Raw genomic sequence first — 17925 nt, 5'->3', positions numbered from 1 at the left:
TGATGACTTATAACAGATTACCACAGTAAACAAACTGGGAATGAAGTTCAGCTCTTAGGCATCCTACCACACTGCTTTTACTTTACCAGGTAGGTTTTAGATTTCAGAGGAAAAAAAAAAATCATATGCCTTTAATAACCAAATACTGCCTTTTCATTTCCCCATTCAGGCTTAAAAAAAACCAAACCCAGAACAACCCTCAACCTTAATTGAATTGAAAAACAAGTAATTTGGGGGATACTAATTGCACCTTAAAAGATATAACAAACAGTGTTCTTTAGATGTTTTCACATATATATAAAAAGAATGAAACACATTCACAAGTGTGACTGATTACCTGTTCATGCAGAATTTAAGACAGTCAGTCATGACTGATGAAATGCAGCATCCAGACAGCCAGTGCTGGTGCAGGTCATGATGTTCTCTTCTATCATCCCCTGAAACAGCTCCATGCCTGGAAGTGTTTCAGAAGAATCTTGATTCTCTTGGTGAATTTTATTTAGATCTTCAAGACTAATAATATCATCTGAAAAATAAAGAAATTACAAACTTCAGCCAAAGGCACCTAAAATTATCTTATGTAGTCTGTCATCTCTGTTGTGTCAGGATAGAGTATTTCTAGAATAAGCTTTTATTTCATCAGAATACTCTTGATTCCTCCTCCTAAATATGAAATCTTTCATATTTGTCTCTTATGGAGCGTGGGGGAGGAGCAGGGAGTGAGAGAGAACACTCGCGTTTGTGTGTCTATTCCCAATAGAATCTTATGCTTCCTCTCCAAAAGCTTCCTTTTTTTTCTAAAATTCTCTCCTATTTTAGACAGCAAATTCCAGCAGCTTTCAGGGAGCTACTATTATGTATTTTTAAACTCCTAGTATGAAACTTCTGTAATTGTACTACACTAACACGGAAATAACGGAAAACGACAACCAGCAACCTTATTCCATAACCTCCACATTGCAGGAATTCATGCATGCAGAAGTCAAGAGCTTCACATGAACCCTGATACCTCTTACGGCTCAAGGGTATGACCTCAGGTGCTGTTGACAGCAGCTGAACATGATCCAGCAGTGTGCCCAGGTGGCCAAGAAGGCCAGTGGTATCCTGGCCTGTATCAGCAGCAGTGTGGCCAGCAGGACCAGGGCAGTGATTGTATCCCTGTACTGGGCACTGGTGAGGCTGCACCTCAAAGTTTTGGGCTTCTCACTACAAGAACAACATTGAGGTGCTGGAACATGTCCAGAAGATAATCAAACTTTCAGGGAAGTAAAGTCTAAAGAAAGACTTCCTCGTGCTAAACATTCTTCTGATCTAGAATGGGTAAACTTGAGCTAAGTATTGGATTCATTCCATGTGGGAAACTTTAAAAGGCAAGTAATTACAGCACTTGCATCAGGAAACACAAAGTGACAATTCACAGCAACCATAGCTCTGTCATATCATGTACACATCAACAGTAGCACAAATTCATTTATCACATCCTGGTGCTTTTACACAAACAGGAGTGTTATCAATTATTTGTCATGAAAAACCCTTCAACAAGAAGAATTTTACACAGTTTTTGTATCACAGAATACACTTACCAGTCAAGCTGTTTCCATTCTGCAATCCATTTGCTTTCTCTTTTTCCTAAAATAGATAACAATAGTCCAGCAAAAAGAAGAAAGTATGTGACAAGAGATTTTGTTATTTGGGGAAACAACAAAGTCCATGCTCTTTTCTTATAATCACTAGTTCACTGCATTTACAGGATTTTCCTAATTGCCACTACCAGAAAAATAAAAGCAAACCTTTACAAAGCAACAGCCATGATGAGGGGGAAAAAAGTAATTTGCAGGTTAACACTTTGTAATTGAACAAAGAGAATTAACTTGCTGACAGTCACTCAGAATGACTTCTCTGCTGCAGCTCTAGCAGAGGTAGTGGAGGATGAGATATGCTCAGATGAGGAGAGAAAACATCTGGATGATGGTAGGTTGTACTTAATGAACACAGGCCAGGTCAAGACACAGGTATCAAAGAAATTTTTTTTTCCATTTTGAACTACTTTGAAGCTGATCTTTCAAAACCTGAATCCTACCACAGCCTTTAGCTGGTTCTAGAAATATTCAGAGGAGTACATAAATCATCCACCTCCTCATTGTGGATATAAAGCAAATTTACTGAGAAATAACTGAGTAATTCCTCTTTGCACCTGAAATGTTGGAAAGTCTTCCAAAATTCCCTAAAATTCGTACCTCCACAGAGGTCTTCCACTGTAAATAGATCATCTTTGAAACTTTCCAGTCAAGAGGAACTATAAAATCATCTGGCAACAAGGATTCTGCAGAAGAAAATATTTTTTGCAGTTGAGTGTTCAGATATCTCCACACCCAAAATACATACTGAATTACAATTTTTGCATACATTATATGTATACTTTTTTAAAAAAAAGCAGATACTTCAACTAGCGAGCAGCAAAGTAAGAATTCAGGATTTCTAGAATCTAAGGCCAGTGCAGAGGAGAGGGAAGAGGGGGAAGGAGATTTGGGTTTGGTTTCTTTATTTAGAGAAATGCTTTCCTACCATACTTTCATTTCCCCCACATACTCCTCCAAAACTAGAAAACAAGAAAACCAGAAAGCTTTCAGATGATAAATTAAACAAAATGCAACTCAAGTAAAAACCTTTAAATTTTAAAATGTTTAATTATAGGAATTTGTGCAATATCATTAAAGAAATTACTTTCTAAAATGTTTTAATTCTAACGCCGTTAAAGAAGCTGAAAAAAGAGTCTTCATAGGAAAACTGTCTAAAATATATTCTACACTTACATGAGAATCACACAAGAAAGTCAATCAACTAAATGTTCATTTATAAATAACTAAAGACATTTATTTACCAAAATTTTCCCCAACAAAATAATTTCAATAAAAATTGACTGCAATTGCCAGTGTTGTAGAACACTACAGTTCAAATGTGTGCATGAATAAATAGTAACCTGTCAATATATAATATGCCACTGAAAAGCACAAGAATTTTTGAAATTGTAGGATAATGATAATCAAAGGGGAACATGGCCAGCCTTCTGCAGACAGCGCATGCAGTTCTGATGGAAAAACTCCAGCAGAGAGCAGTCATAAGCTGGCAGGGCTTCAGAGAGATAGCAAGGTGGGTTGATATTTCTTAAAGGTTATTTCCAAAGGAAGCTCATCTAAATGCCACATTTTCACCTGTTACTGACTCAGAGAAGAATAACATTTGGTTCACTAACCTACTGATTGTTTCTGAATGCCTGGTTTTGCCTTTTTTTCCCCACCTAGAAGATCCCTGTTTTCAAGTCACGGCCAACTCTCTCTAAGATTATGAAATCTAATCATGGATATGAAGATTCACCAAGTTTGGAGAAGAAAAATGTTTTATATGTAACAGTCAAGGACATCAGCAGTACTTCCTTGCTCTGCTTCAGCTCTGTATGTCAAGTTCTTTGGTGTGTGGTGCCAGATTTAGGTGAATCAGCACTGCAGGTCCTTTGGGGACCAAGCCAAGTAATACTTCTCACAGTTTGCATCACTCTTCTGGCAGGTGGTATTGCCATCAACATTTACAATAAAAACAAAGAATGCTGAGGTTAGTTTGGCCAGACAAACAGACAAAGGTGCTCCCCAGCTGTCACATGAAAATACATGCTTAACTTTAAATTCTACTGAAACAAACAGATGTAAAGGTCTATGTGCTGAAAAGCTGCTCTGTGTTTTTTAATCCTATTTGTTGGCTAAATGAAAGTTAGAGTTTGTCCACTAAATTTGGACCCAAAAATTTGAAGGGTCCAAATGCACAGGGAACATGGCTCTTTCAGCAGGTGCATACACAGCACTGTATCCCAGGGTGATTCCCAATAAAACATGGTTTTGTTGCTGGTTACAGCTTTGTAGGGTTACCTTAGCCTGCAGTACATTTGGAAATGATGGTTGCCACACACAGCTCCTTTGAGGACTGATTGTCCTTTACTTTCCAACTTAAAATGACTAAACTGAAAATACAAAAAATGACAACTGAAGCCCTGGAAGGTGAGTATACAACACTGTGACACTTCTTAACAATGCATGATTAAAAAGAAGGTATTCACTATCAGAAAATGCAACTTGGAAGTTTGGTATTCAATGTCAAATTAATAGATTTTGGGAAATAGGAAACCAGAATGGCTTTATATTTGGAAATATAAATGGAATATAAAAGCAGACATACAACCTTTATATAAGAGCACAAATTTTGTAACATGTTTTCATTTAGTTCTGTAATTAATACAGTAATAAAGTCTTACTCACTAGGATGGATTCAAATGGCAATGAGAGCTTGATACTTCGGATTTAAAGTTAGTAAATTCTTGTTACTAACAAAACTTAAAATACGAGGCCAAACCAAAAGCTGCTTCTGACAGAAACTATCACCAAAGTAGCAGTTATTCATTTCAATAGGATTAATATTTAACTAATATCTGCAATAAAAATTATTATTTAATCATAGTCTTTTTGTTTGTTTTTTGCTTTGGAGGGAGTGCTTTGGTTTCTATTTGTGGTTTTGAGGGGTTGTGGGACTTTTGGGGTTTGAGTTGCTGTTTTTCTTTTATTTTACGTAGGAGTAGAAAGAAGAGTATTATACCCAGTGGAAGACCTGGAGAACCAAAGAGCTGCACAAGCTGAAAGGCAAATCCTAATGATAAGGGAAGTCCCAGAAAACTACATTTCACATCCACATCTTGATTATCTTCAAGTTGTGAGGCCTCTGCTGGTTCAGGGTCATCTGCTTCATTCACCTTTTCACTGCAGCTTGCCAATATATTGGAATCTTCTGGATATTCAGAAACAATTTTAACAGAAGACAAAATATCTGGTTGGCCATTTGTAACCTCTGAAGAAACTTGTTCGCTCTCATCCTCTTTTTTATCAACTACCTCTTGCATCTTAAGAGTTGTAGTTTGCTCCTCCTTTGCTCTGGAAGCTACACAAACACTGCAGGAATATTTTGATATAGGAGAACATTGTCCTGAATGAATGTGAGAAATATTGTGTAACAGAGCATCAGCATCAGGAGTGGGTAAGGAAGAGGTTGCTTTGGTGTCACTGTAAGGTGCAAAATATTCCTGCAATGCAGAGTCCTGTTCATGTGCATCTCCACGGTCCTTGCTGAGGAGGTTCTTTTGCTTCACTTCCAAAACACTTTTTTGGGGAACGTTTTCTTTTACTGGGACTTCCTTCCCTCCCTCTGTATGATCAGCAATCTCTCTTGGTAGGTTAAACTTTGGTGCTAAGTTGACAATTCTCCTGCACCTTTTCCTCTTCAATGTAATTGGTGTAGCATCATTTATTAGAACATTTACTTTACTCGAACACTGCATGAAGGTGGCCCTGGCTTCCACAAGGGAATCAAAGTGCACTTCACCAGCTGGAGATGCAGACATACCATTGCTTATTATGTTGCCAAACTCCTCAGTTTCTGTTTCATAATGTTTTTCCTTTACCAATCCTTCTTTTGACTGATCGCAGTTTAGCTGTGAACTGTTTGTCTGAGTTAGTTTAGGTTTCCTCATTTTTGGGGGTCTTTGTTCACCTACAAATTTATCCTCAGACCAAGGAGAGAGAGAAACTTGTGTATCAAAGCCCAGCTGCAATTCCTCAGTAGATAAATTAACTGAAAAACAAGCCCGGGCATTAGAGCTAGTCTCTTCTGCTTTTAATGCACCTTTGCCCTCTGTGTTATTATCGGGCACAACATCAAGTACCTTTGAATTGTAACATTGAGAGATTTGTTTTTCTTCACTGTTTAAACTTATCAGCTTAGCTTCCAAGTCAGGTTCACATGTAATTTGACACGATTTCGTTTTTTCTTCTATGCTTAACAGTGATGTGACATTATCTTCAGAGATGCCTTCTGTTTCATGGATGGAATTTTCATCATTGCTTATTTTTAGGAAACTGCTTCTGCAAAGATTTTCTCTATGCCTTTGATTTGCTTCCTCATCATTGAATGCATTTTTGGTTAGGTTTTCAGTAGAAAAAAGTTTTACATCTATTAAGAGTGAACTGTCACTTTCTACAGGCAATTCGTTTTTCAGTGCACTGTTTGACATCATTGAGACCTCAGGCACAGCAACCAGAAACCTTTCTCTTGAAACCCCTGCAGCTTCTCTTAGGCTTTCATCATCACTGTTAGGCTGCTCTTCACAAACTATTACTGGGTCCTCTGGACCTTTGCTGAACGTACACAATGATTTCCTGTTTTCTTCTTCCACATCCTCCTCTTCGCTTTCTGATCTGTCCTGGTCACCTGGAGCTGGATAACGATCTACTCCATGTAACATTTTCTTCATAATTTCTGTGTGATTAGTTTCCATTGTTTTGTTTCTTTTTCGCTTTTTCTTCTGCTTTGCTTTTGTCAACGGGTGCCCAGTGACCGTCTTTAAAATTGTCTCCCTATGCGAAAACAAACAAAAAAACTAAATGTAAACAACCAAATTTGAGTAACAATGTATTCATGGTGATCAACTTGAAGAATAGGTACTTTATGTTAATATGATGATCAACTACAGACTATCTGGTTTTTTTTAATAGATAAAATGTCAGACAAAACCTCATATTGATTAAACAAATGTACACCTTACAATTCAGGACAATTTCTGAACATTTCAATCCATTTAAATAAACACAGTTGCTATCTCATTAACTTAGCCTTACAAAAAGTATCACAAATCACTGCAAGACCAAACATGTTTCTGAATGTCTTTCTAGCATGATGTTTGAATAATTGATACTAAAGAACTGATGCTATTCTGAAATTTTGTTAAATGTCATGGTGAGCAGAAAGGTACTAAGTGAAGGACACAGTAAGAAAATGTCATCCATTAAGATCAAATACTCAAGTTCAAAATATACTAACCAAAAAATCCAAATAATATAAAGGTACAGTGACTGCAGCAACTTTGATATTTACTGTTCGGCATATTACCTGCTTATTCATATGTATTTGGAAAAAATATTTCATATTTTATTATCAACAAAATAATACACTATGGAAAAAATCACAGCGTTTTAGGCAAAATAACATGTTTATTTAAAATTAATTTTGTAGCTCTTTTCAGAACATCTTATTTCTTTTGCCTGCATTTCTCATCAAATCTAACAGATAGCATCCCTTACAGTGACTTCTCTGAAATATTGATGTTGACCTGTCAGCCAGCTAACCCTGAAACGAACACTCAGAAGAAAAACCTAGTCCAGGCATCTAACTTCTCCTATTGCAACTCTTCAGAGAGAGATTAGATTTTCAGAGCTAAGTTTGACTGATGAACCTCTCAAAGACCTGCTCCTTTTCTGTAGCCCTTTGTTTGGGATGTTACTTCACACAATACACTAAAACAAAGCAGTAGCTAGAAGAATTATAGGGTAAAATTAGTTATTTTTTTGTGAATCCATATGCAAAATTACTTGCTGTAAGTGCTGTATTCTGAAATTCTAAAGAGAGAAATAAAACATAAAAAAAAAGGGGAGACTGTCCATGTGGAGGGAAAGTCGGTCATTAGGAGGCAACCTCGGAACTAAAGATCACATATGGAAACCTATCCTTACCCTTTATTCATTTTTAAATTTATTCATTGTTGTCTCTTATAAGTTCTTTTTAATTTGAACTCCACAAAGCAAACCCTCCTAATTCTCTGAATGCAAAGGACATCAGCAGCCTTCTCAGCATAACTTGACTGCAACAGGATTCAAGTCAGCCTTGATATTGCTGCAGAGAGCACTACAGCTCTCCATAGTGATCTTGTTGGAAAGCACACAAAATGTATTGCCTTATAATGGTATCCAGATAAGACATCCTACTAAGAAATAGGATTTCCTTCAGATGTTGGCTTTTAAGTCCACATGGTGCTTTCCTCTCAGTAATGAAAACTGACCTCCCCTTTTCCAAACCAGTGTATTTTCGATATGGTGCCCCATAGTTTAAGTGTGGATGTCTATACCACAGACATTTGAAGTTCCTTGTTGAATTCTGCTTACAACACGCTCCCTACTCAGCAACATGCCTCCTATCTCCCAAGAAAAAGAGACACAGAATGCCAAAGTTTTAGGATTGATTAGATCTCATTTGTCTATTGAAATAAATTATATCAAAGTGAAGCATCTGCAGCAGTAGTCGGAGATTCTTACATGTACCCCAGACTTGCAAGAAATTGTATACTAATCACACATCATGCCTTAAACCTTGCAATTAACTTCCTTCTTTCAAGTCAAGTCCTGACTTGAAAGTGGTTTTAGACAAGGAAATTCACAGAAGTTTTCAGAACCAAAAACCCCATTACCAGTGAAATAAAAAATAATGTCCAAATTTTAACTGGTTTTAATGGAGTGGGGAATAAAACATCAAACCTGTGCACCAATTCCAAGAAGAATTTATTGTTGTATCTAAAAGTCCTTTGCTGCCAGAACAACTGCAGAAATGACAACCAAATTACCAATGTCAGCACTGGCTCAGGAAAGGAACGAACTTCTCCAGTCTTGGTATTCCCGGATGTGAATTTGTGCTGTTGCTGATCGAAGCGAACTTCTCTAATATTCATTCAAGCATGTTTCTGGTGTCTAACCCCTAACACATCTGACAACACTTTCAGGAAAATGCTGACAAAACTTAGGCCGGGATGTCGCATCAAAAGGTATTGCAGAAATGCGGGAAAGAGTCTTAAAGGTAGCATGTAGCTATGACCTTCATTAGTGACATTCAACAGTTCATCATTAATACGACTATGTCATTTCTATGCTTTGGAAACATGGAGGTTTTATAGCAGTTCAAGAAGATTAGTTTTCTAAAGATCTGAATTTCCTAAAGAAAGGCCTAAAGCAAAAAGGAAACTGATGAACTATTACATGTAGAATAATAAAATGTATTATTCTTCATGTTTCCAGGTAACCTTTTTTTCCCAACTGATTCCTAGAAAATACTAAAGAAATACTCTCTGGCACCATGATGGTATAGCTAAAATTTCCTGCTTGGGGTGAAACCCAGTATCATGTTAAGGTTCCCGCATTTAATGAAGCAGATTGTCTACTAGTTTTCTTTACATTTAATTCCTTCTCTTTTAGTACACCTACATACCTTTAGAGTATTTTCCTTATTGTAAAACCATACAGTACACAAACACTGAGAAGATTCAAGAACCAGCATACACACAGACATCACTTCTTTACAGAGGCATTTGCAAGTGAGTTGTTTTCAAACCCATAAAATGCAGGCAAAAGGGTAAAGAAAAAAAGTGCTGTTTCAGATGACATTTAAATTTTGCTACATTTACAAACCTGTCTAGTAATAAAAAGACCTGAAAAAAAGTAATAGTATCTTTGTTCAAACAGGAATTCCCGTTCTGTAACAACACTTGGAAATTTCTTAGTCTACTGTTTAGACAATATTAAAAGCTTTTTGCCATAACTGTGTGACTTCTAGGTTGTAACCTACTGCTCAAAGTAACAATGACCATCTTGACTGAGAGTCAGCGCTCAGACAGTGCTCTTTACTGGAGAAACAAATGCACTCTCTCAACCACTGAGGCAGAACATGCAAAGTAATGAATCTAAAGCAGTCAGTCACATTAGGCTGAAAAATGGCAAAACCAGAAGAGTTACTTATTTGCAGTCGTACAGACTTCAGCTCTAGTATGCATCTAAGCTGATGTCTGCTTGATATAAAAAATGCCTGCAGTCACTCCTGTAATGAAATATAGGATAGAATCATAAATTCATCTAGGTTGGAAAAGACCTCTAAGATCATCAAGTCCAACTATTAACTCAGAACTGCCAAGTCCGCCACTAAACCATGTCTCCAAGTGCCACATCTACATGTCTTTTAAATACCTCCAGGGATGGTGACTCCATCACTTCCCTGGGCAGCCAGTTCCAAAGCCTGAACACTCTTTCAGTAATGTTTCCTAATAACCAAGCAATATAAGGGAACTGATAAATTTAAAACCCAATTCTAGATGACATTTAACAGTGAGGCACATGCTCTTTCAGAAATGTATGTTATCATTAATCTACAAAGTCTCTGGAGTGGGTTTTCAACATAAAAATTACAGTAGAGCAGCTTACATAAAATAGCATTTACTGGGATACACTTTATCTTCTGCACTTGATAAGTCCAAGTACATTGCTGAATTCCTTGTGACCTAATTTTACTTCAGCAACAACCAGAAACCAAAGTTATAATTTTGGAATAACAAAAAAAAGCCAAGGTACCAGCCTTTTTGTTACATATCTTGCCTTTAATACTGAAATAAGTGATAAAAGATCTAATTCCTCAAACCAAATGGAATATTGCTATCAGGTGATCAAGCAAGTAGAATAAACCACGTAACTTGCCAGCATTACTGGGCTTCCTAAAAGCTGAAATTCCATTAGACAACTAAGCATTCAGCTTAGCACTTTGTTGCTGAAGAAACAGTCTTTGTCACCCTTTCCTACTTTGTTCCAGATGTTGCCCTTGCATTTCCACTACTTTTTTTTTGCTGCTTCTACCACTCCTTGTGGGTGGATTCACCTGCCCAACCCTGCATCAAAAGAAAACAACTGCGTACTTTGTTGTTGTGCTCATTTAACTTAGTAAAGCAAGAAGTAAAAGAAGCATCTAGTTAAGACAAAGGAAGTGGCAAGGGACTACTTCCAGCAGCAACATGTCAGGTTGCCTCACAACAAGGAAATTCAGCACAAATTATTTGTAAGAGATATTTACACTTTACAGTGTTGCAAATTAATTCCTTCCACCCCAAATCAGTAAAGATGCTACTAACCGGATTTGATCCAAGGTATCTCAGCATTTATTATTCTTTTGTCTTTCAACAGCATTACCACTGGTGGTGAGACTTAAATACCTTCATAAAAGGTATTTAAGTCAGCATTAGATGCACTGATGGATGCTAACAGATGGAGAAGAGGCACCATTTTTAGTTTGACTGGATTTTTCTGCACCATTAAGTACGGCTCAATGTTAAAAGGCAGATTAAGGAGAAAAAAAGGGCAACATGAAACACTCCAAGTGATCTGAATCCAGCTTAATGGAATGTACTTACAATACAGAGAAGAAACTGCAGCTTCATCATCAGCCTTCTCCCCACGAAGGCTCATAGAATCGGTTTTCATTTAAGTTCTATCAACATTTAGTCCTTTGAAAATAACATGATGGACACAGTTGCCAATATTATGCACTGGAAGTACAGTATGAATCATCTTGCCCAGTTTGATGACATCAGTTCTATTACTTGATGATACCAGCTAAACAACCTGACTGAAATTAGTCCAGGCTAGACAAGAAATATGCTGCTTTGAGAAGAAGTTTGGAGAAATAGGAACTACAGTCAAATTTGCACTAGTTAATAGTTTGGTGTAACCTGCTATGCTTTTTACTGATGTAGACAGTTCTGTGTGAGATTTTAAGGAACATTTTCAAAAATCTGTAACGGGATAGAAATATCCCACCTTCCCAGGCAATGATCAGTTTCAGATTTTCATTAACTTCTGGACAAACTACAGCACTACTGCATACGGGATATGAATCAGTAAGTTCTCACTAAATCTTAAGCACCCTCCTTTCACAGCACTGGAGCACACTTTACACACCACATCCTACAAAGCTGGTGGCCCAGGTTGACAACCGTGAAGGACACAGATGAAGACTGCGACTGACCAGATAAACACCATCCACTGCAAATGCAAAGCCTATTTGCCTACTGACCAATTCACAGCTATTGAAAAAGGTGTAATAATTAACTTTAAAACCCCAAGATTTTCTTTCTAAATGAACGACAGAGTTGCTCTTAGATATATAAAATATTGCACAATGTATATATAATCCAACCAGCTCAAATACAAGACAGTATTGAATCTTAATGGATCCTTTCTTTTAGGAGAAACAAAATCTACATTCAAAAATTAACTCCTGTGAACCACCTCATGATCCATTTTTCAGTTTCTCTCCCTCACAAATCTACTGTTTTCCACATATCTGCTTATGCAATTCCACTCAAGAAGCTCTACCCACGAAAAGGCAATTTACTGAGGTGCTCATGAGGCTGTGAAATACATCCTGTCCTAAAATGTGGTTCGCAAAAAAGACAGCATTTCCAGATCCTACTTCCTAAAACATCCTCATTGTGTATTTTGGTCATTATAGAGTTACTTTTAAAATAAGTAAATAAATATTTTAACCAGAAAATAAAAAGACCTGCATACTGTGATACAACATCCTAGTACCTAAACATAGATTACAGCCATCATAACCAGATGTAGAGATAAGCAAGTACAATAAAAGGGTTTTAAAAGCCAAAATTAGATTTACAGGGAAGTGTTGACCTTTCTTGCCAAGGCACATTCACATCCAAACCAAATGTAAAATGAAATTTGAGACGAGACACAAGCAACCAAAGCTGAAGGAAAATAGGGGTGGGAGAGTAAGGAAGCAACAAGGGTATAATGAGAATAGAATGAAATACATGGAGATATGCAATAAGCTATTTTCTGTTAGGAACATCCAATGAAAGATGACTGATTTTTGCTGTATTTAAAATAGTTTCAATTAACAAGATTGTGGCAAAGACTCATGACTAAATATCCACCAAAGCAGGACTGTAATTCTGGAACAAAAGAATGAGTTTTGAAAACTCAGAGGATGCTGCAAATTTAAGGAGAAAAAAAAGTATAAAGAAAAATATATTGCATGACAAAATATTATTTTAACAAAACAAGAAAAAAAATTCAAAAGGACAGCTTGTGGGGAGGGGTACTATGTACTCAGTTTTTAAATCTGCATGAGTTTGAACTGAGGCATTTAAAAAACAGAGAATAAGGTGTAGCTCTCCACACAACTTTTAATTAAAGAAAGAAAAGGGAAGGGGGAGATGGATCCAGTGTTATGAAGACAATTGTAGTAACCAAATACATGGCACAGGTGAGAAAAATGCAGTTCAATAATAAAGAGAAAAGGGGGGAAAAGTTACAAGAGGAAAACAGTAAAAGGAAACAGTATCAGCAAATATTAAATAACCAGCCTCTAACCTGGATTATAGCAACATGAAAATTCAAATACTTGTAACTGCAGACAGTGTTGCTATTCAGAACATTTGCTACACCTGTTGCACTAATTCTGTGCATCTCAAATACTCTATGAAATATTGAGAACTACACGATTCAGTTCTAATGCACATTTCCTAGAAGGTATTACACCTTTTTCAACAAATCTCCATATTTTGCCATACTTGCATCCAAATTTCACTATTTCTGCATACTACACTTTGATATTAACTCATTTCCCTTTTTAAATATCTTTCACCAAAAAGACTACAGATGCACAAAAGACATGATGAATTATCCTTTAATGGTACTTTTTGGAAAACAGCCCTGTATTATTCCAGAGTGTTGGGGATGAATAGATGCAGAAAACTGTCTTTCAATTTTTCAATGTAGTAAATGTCAATAGAAATATGTCTTCGGACAGAAAATAATAAAATTGCTTTCGATAAACACTAATATATGCTAATATTTTCTAGGTCTGGAAAGACAATACAACTAACAAGACACAAGCAACCATTGACACTGCCTGAAAGGGGAAAAAGGAGGATCAGCTACAGGTGTTATCAGGAACCTGCAAGCAACTCTGCCAATACAGCTATGAAACAACATAACCAGAATAACCAGTTCAGCCATTTTTGCTGCTACAGTTAAAGCTAGAAACTTAGTGCCCATCTGAGAACAAGAACAGCATCACAGCCTGCATCCAACATCCTGAAACCAGGCAGCACTTCTGTTAGTGATTTAAAAGTCTTCTCTGATAAGTAAAAGCTAACTCTCTGATACTGTGGGCACTGCTCTCACTACATCCTTTGTAATAGAGTAATTTATGCCAGAAAGGGCCTCTGGAGGTCCAATCTCTGCTCAAGGCAATACTGAGATCTCATTGCTCAGTGTCTTGCCCAGACAACTTTTGAATACTCCCAGGATGGAGATTACACAACCTAGTATCCAATGTGAATTTTCCATGTTGCAATCTCCAACCTTTGCTTTTCACCTAAAAGGAGCCTGGCTCCATCTTTGTACTCTCCCCTTAGATAGGTGACAACAGTATTAATCTGCCTTAAATACAGCCTTCTGTTCTTAAGACTGAACAATACATTTCTCCTAGCTTCTCCTTGTATATCAGGTGCTCCAGGCCCTGGCCATCCTCCACTTAACTCACTTCAGTATGTCCCATTTTACTTGTACCAGTGAGCTCAAAGTCTGACATACTTAAAGGCACCACAAACTAATCAGACAAGAGACAAACTCATTTCATCTCTTTACAGCTCAACTCCCTACACAGCAGTAGAACTTAAAACAGTTAGCTAACTTTACTCACAAAAAAGGTCTCCTAGGACCTAGACCTAGGACCAAAAAGGGCATCTAAGTTAACTATTAGAACTAAGAATTCAGTCTAGACTGCAGGAACAAAGTAGTAACAGAATGAAATATAAATGTTCTGACTTCTACGTATTACATACACAGAATTCCATTCATAATCCTATATATAATGAATTTTTGCTGCATAGCCATAAGCACAGTCTTCATAAAGTGAAGAAGAATGCTACCAAACAGCTGCAAAGAGCCACAAATGATGCTCTCCAAATGTGTTTCCCTCGCATGCTTCAGGTAAAAGATCTGATGTCTATACTTTCCTTGTCAAGGTGCCTGTAAAGCAGTGTATTCCTCTTACAAGCAATCAGGAAAAATGCTAAATGGGGGGAAAGTAATACAGTCAATCCACCCTTAAGTCAGGTTCACGAGCCTTCAGAAACTATTAATGGTTAAGAGTAAAACGTGGGATAAGCTGTCCAGTAACTTCTCATAGACTATAATAACTTATAGTGTAGGTTACCAAAGCCTATGGCTAATGAATAAAGAAAAAAATGATTGAAAGTATCATGAATAAAATAACAGTCAAACAGCATTATGGGCCCATGACTAAGACTGATTTGTACATGATACAATAAGCCCCTTAGAAATAAGCAAATATTTATTCAGTCAGCTAAGGCAGCATTTCTTAGTCTGTTAGCAATTTAAGAAGAGATTAAACAACACTCACTAAAGAATTCAGCCTTTTAAAAATCAGTAGTTAGAAATCATGCAACCACATGTTTCAAAAAAAAAAAAAGTCAAATTCTATTAACAGACCAAAAAAAGAAAAATATTTAACATCACTAAAGACTGCAAGTACAACTGAAAAAAAAAAATTACTTAATGGATACAATATATTCTGGCTTGGCACAACATGGTATTGTTACAATAGTACTATAAATCAGTAAGGTACAAATGATATGGTCAAGGACTGCCTGCCTACCTGAGAAATGAAGCAGCAGCATTATCAGCTAAAAGGAAACAAAGCAAAGACCAATTCCAGACACAATACTTTTATTATTCTTGATTTAGAATTACACTGACAGTCCATCTCAAGATAAAACCACCCTCTGTTGCCTCTCCATTACTACAGAAATAAATTAAGACATATTTGAGATGATCAGACCTTGACAATCTCTTACTACTTTATATTCAAAATAAGACCAGTTACGTTTCCACATATTTTTCTACAAACTCAAAATAAGCAGATTTACAGCTAATTTCAACCAACTAGCCTATAAAAAGAGGAAACCACACACCTCCCCAACAAATTTATTGATGTACAAGTAGCTTTTCACCTAGGAAATTATTAATGAAGAGCTTTAATCTCTGCTCTTGCTTTTATTTCAAAAGGATGACAACATAAAACACTGAAATAAGACAAGTGCCACTCTAGAAACAATTAAGTGAAATATTTCCACATCTGATCCCCACGAAACATCTGATCCCCTCAATCAAGTATTTGCTTTCAATTTAATTTCAGCACTATATCTTCTTACTGCTTTTTACAGGGAATTGTGTAATATATGCATCTGTTCTTTTGTATGGAAACCCCTGAATTCTCACATATACCTAGTCAAATCCATGAGGTACCAGCACAGAGCAAAAACATGTCTTCTAGAAAACCTGACTGCTAGGAGGAAGCAGCAGTTAGAACTACACGTCACACATGAATGTGAAAAAACAGAAATTATTTTTTTTCTAATGCACTGAGAATGAATCCTACTGGTCAGCTCAAAGAAGAAAATATCAACAGTCTAAATTACAACAGGGAAGATGGACACAAAATAATTAAATATAAATGTTATGGGTCCAATCATAGCTAGACAAAGCCCTGTTTTTAGTTATCTATTAGCAGAGAAACAACCATGTCTGCAAAAGGGTTCAGGAGATAGACGACAAAAGACAAAATCCTGGCTCTCTTCTTAAAGGCAAAAAGCTTAAAAAATTTATGAAGCATGGCCAACTGGATTAAAATGAACCTAAAGAGGACATGGCTACAAGAAGAGAAGACAGAATTCCTCACAGGAGATCATTTAACATCACACTTTAAAAATTAGAAGTGTTACACTAGGTTGTCACGGCTTATCCCAGCTGTCAACTCGGCCCGACACAGCCACTTATTCACTCCCTCCTGATGAGATGAAGGAGAGAATCAGAAGGATAAAAGTGAGAAAACTCACAGGTTGAGATAAACACAGTTTAACAGGTAAAGAAAGAGCCATGCATGCAAGCAAAGCAAAATCAGTAATTCATTCACCGCTTCCCACAGGCAGGCAGGTGTTCAGCCATCTCCCAGGAAAGCCAGGCTCCGTCACACGTTAACAGTTACTTGGGAAGACAAACGGCATCGCTCTGAACATGCCCTCCACCCCCTTCCTCTTTCTTCCCCTGGTTTTATATACTGGGCACGACACCACATAGTATGGGCTATCCCTTTGGTCAGCTGGGGTCAGCTGTCCCAGGCTGTGTCCCCTCCCAACTCCATGCACACTCCCAGGCCGCTTGTTGGTGGGGTGGGGTGAGGCAGAAAGGCCTTGACACTGTGTAAGTACCGCTCAACGATAACAAAAACACTGCTGTGTTATCAACACTGTTTCCAGCACAAATGCAAAACACAGTCCCGCACCAGCTACTCTGAAGAGAACTAACTTTATCCCAGACAAAGCCAAGCTCTATGCATTAGTTAAATTTTTAAAAAACCCAATCCAACACTACTGTTCTATGAAATATGGTGAAATAGCAATCTACTAAAAATGCAAAACAGGAAACCTTCATTATAGGTATGTTATGTTCATCAATACATGTATTGTATAAAAACTACAGCAGGCATTAAAAATTTTTAGATCTAGCTATCTAGCTGAGCAGCGAGTTCTTACATTTCTTGCATACATATTTTGAAAAAATAACTAATTTTCCTCTGATTTTCCTTGGTTTTGAGATAGCATAAGAAATTCAATACCTGCAACATGTATTTCACATAATTTTTATTATTTTTACATATAAACACTGGAGCGTAAAATCAACTTCTGAGATATATGTATGCCTGTGACTGTCCTATCCTCATAAAATATTAGTATACCATGAAACAAAAATGTGTTACACTGACAGTAATTCCATTGTGTCTTCACCTACCATGTCATTGTACTTACCTTGGAATTCAGCTGTATAGATGGAGCCATTTAAAAGAAATGTTTGATACAGAAACAAATTGCAGAGCCTCTCTTTCTTAAGTGCCCTTTGCAAAATGCAGGCCTATTATTGATCAGCAAGCTTTGCACATCAAAAACACTCCTTGCCCACCAATAATTAAAAAGGTAACACAAGAAAAGCTGCACTTTTTAAAAATAGTACCAATTAACAGCTATTTAAATAATCAAATATTGCTAGAAACCCCCCAATTTCTCTTGAAACCTGAAGACAAAAGGTGCTAAAAGATATTATAACATCAATCTTCAATAGGAAACTCTTTTTTTTGCCATAC

The 17925-nt window shown here is 36.9% G+C and overlaps 1 protein-coding gene across 6 annotated transcripts in view; it reads right to left on the bottom strand.

The window, feature by feature from the left end:
* N4BP2L2 (NEDD4 binding protein 2 like 2) overlaps nucleotides 1-17925 on the bottom strand; it is a 45229-nt gene that overhangs the window by 6286 nt on the left and 21018 nt on the right. For 4 of the 6 annotated variants that reach the window (XM_032677386.1, XM_032677389.1, XM_032677409.1 and 1 more), the window contains 4 exons: nucleotides 4642-6452; nucleotides 2238-2323; nucleotides 1584-1629; nucleotides 338-526 (listed from right to left, as the gene is read on the bottom strand). In XM_032677386.1, coding sequence (XP_032533277.1) covers nucleotides 366-526; nucleotides 1584-1629; nucleotides 2238-2323; nucleotides 4642-6452 — 2104 coding nt within the window. In that variant the 3' untranslated portion in view covers nucleotides 338-365. Of the gene's footprint in view, nucleotides 1-337; nucleotides 527-1583; nucleotides 1630-2237; nucleotides 2324-4641; nucleotides 6453-17925 lie in introns of those variants that run through there. The other 2 variants (XM_032677396.1, XM_032677405.1) reach the window with 2 other exon arrangements.

This window comes from Chiroxiphia lanceolata, chromosome 2, assembly GCF_009829145.1.
Source record: "Chiroxiphia lanceolata isolate bChiLan1 chromosome 2, bChiLan1.pri, whole genome shotgun sequence".
In the NCBI taxonomy this organism is placed as follows: domain Eukaryota; kingdom Metazoa; phylum Chordata; class Aves; order Passeriformes; family Pipridae; genus Chiroxiphia; species Chiroxiphia lanceolata.
The sequence above is the reverse complement of the archived record's forward strand: the minus strand, read 5'-3'. Positions and strand labels throughout refer to the sequence as shown.